An 884-nucleotide genomic window follows, 5' to 3' on the forward strand; every position below is an offset into this window, starting at 1 on the left:
TGGGGTCTCCGGGGGGGTGTCCGGGATCCCGGGGGTCTCCGGGTGGGTTTCGGGGGGTTTGGGGTCTGCGGGGGTGCCCCCAGTGACGCCCCCCCAGGCTCGTACGCGGGGGCGGTGGTCGCCATGCCGCTGGCCGGGGTCCTGGTGCAGTACACGGGCTGGAGCTCCGTGTTCTACGTCTACGGTGAGACCCCCGGGACCCCCGGAGAACCCTGAGCCCCCCGGGACCCCCTGAGCCCCCCCTCGGACCCCCGGGACCCCCTGAGCCCCCCCTCGGACCCCCGGGACCACCTGAGACCCCCGGGACCCCCCAGGATCCTCTGAGCCCCCTTGGGGACCCCTCCAAGTGTTCCCAGTGCTCCCAGTAACCCCATTAACCCGCAGGCAGTTTTGGGGTGCTCTGGTACCTCTCCCAGTGACCCCAGTGACCCCTCCCAGTGCTCCCAGTTCCCCCAGTAACCCCAGTTCCCCAGGCAGTTTCGGGGTGCTCTGGTACTTCTTCTGGGTGCTGGTGTCCTACGAGAGCCCGGCCCAGCACCCCACGATCTCCCCCGAGGAGCGGAAATACATCGAGGAGAGCATCGGGGAGAGCGCGGGCAGCAACCCGCTGCTGGTCAGACTGGGATGGACTGGGAGGGACTGGGAGCACTGGGAGGGGTTACTGGGATGGGCATCGGGGACAGCAACCCGCTGCTGGTCAGACTGGGAGCACTGGAAGGGACTGGGGTGGGTCACTGGGAGCATTGGGACGGGCACTGGGAGCACTGGGGTCACTGTGGGCGTGGCCCGGGGTGACTGTGGCCACACCCCCCGCAGCTGGCCACGCCCTGGCGGCAGCTGGTCATACTGGGAGCCGTGGATGAGCACTGGGATTGGGCACTGGG

At 69.2% G+C, this 884-nt stretch overlaps 1 protein-coding gene across 1 annotated transcript in view; it reads left to right on the forward strand.

Moving 5' to 3' along the window:
* Positions 1-876, forward strand: part of LOC121354708 (vesicular glutamate transporter 1-like) — a gene marked incomplete at both ends in the record, with an annotated part of 2500 nt that extends 1624 nt beyond the window's left edge. The window contains 3 exons of the mRNA XM_041469497.1: positions 98-184; positions 474-613; positions 817-876. Coding sequence (XP_041325431.1) covers positions 98-184; positions 474-613; positions 817-876 — 287 coding nt within the window. The remainder of the gene's footprint in view (positions 1-97; positions 185-473; positions 614-816) is intronic.
* Positions 877-884: the final 8 nt, after the last annotated feature.

This window comes from Pyrgilauda ruficollis, unplaced genomic scaffold (genome assembly GCF_017590135.1).
Source record: "Pyrgilauda ruficollis isolate IOZ18807 unplaced genomic scaffold, ASM1759013v1 scaffold2357, whole genome shotgun sequence".
NCBI lineage: Eukaryota > Metazoa > Chordata > Aves > Passeriformes > Passeridae > Pyrgilauda > Pyrgilauda ruficollis.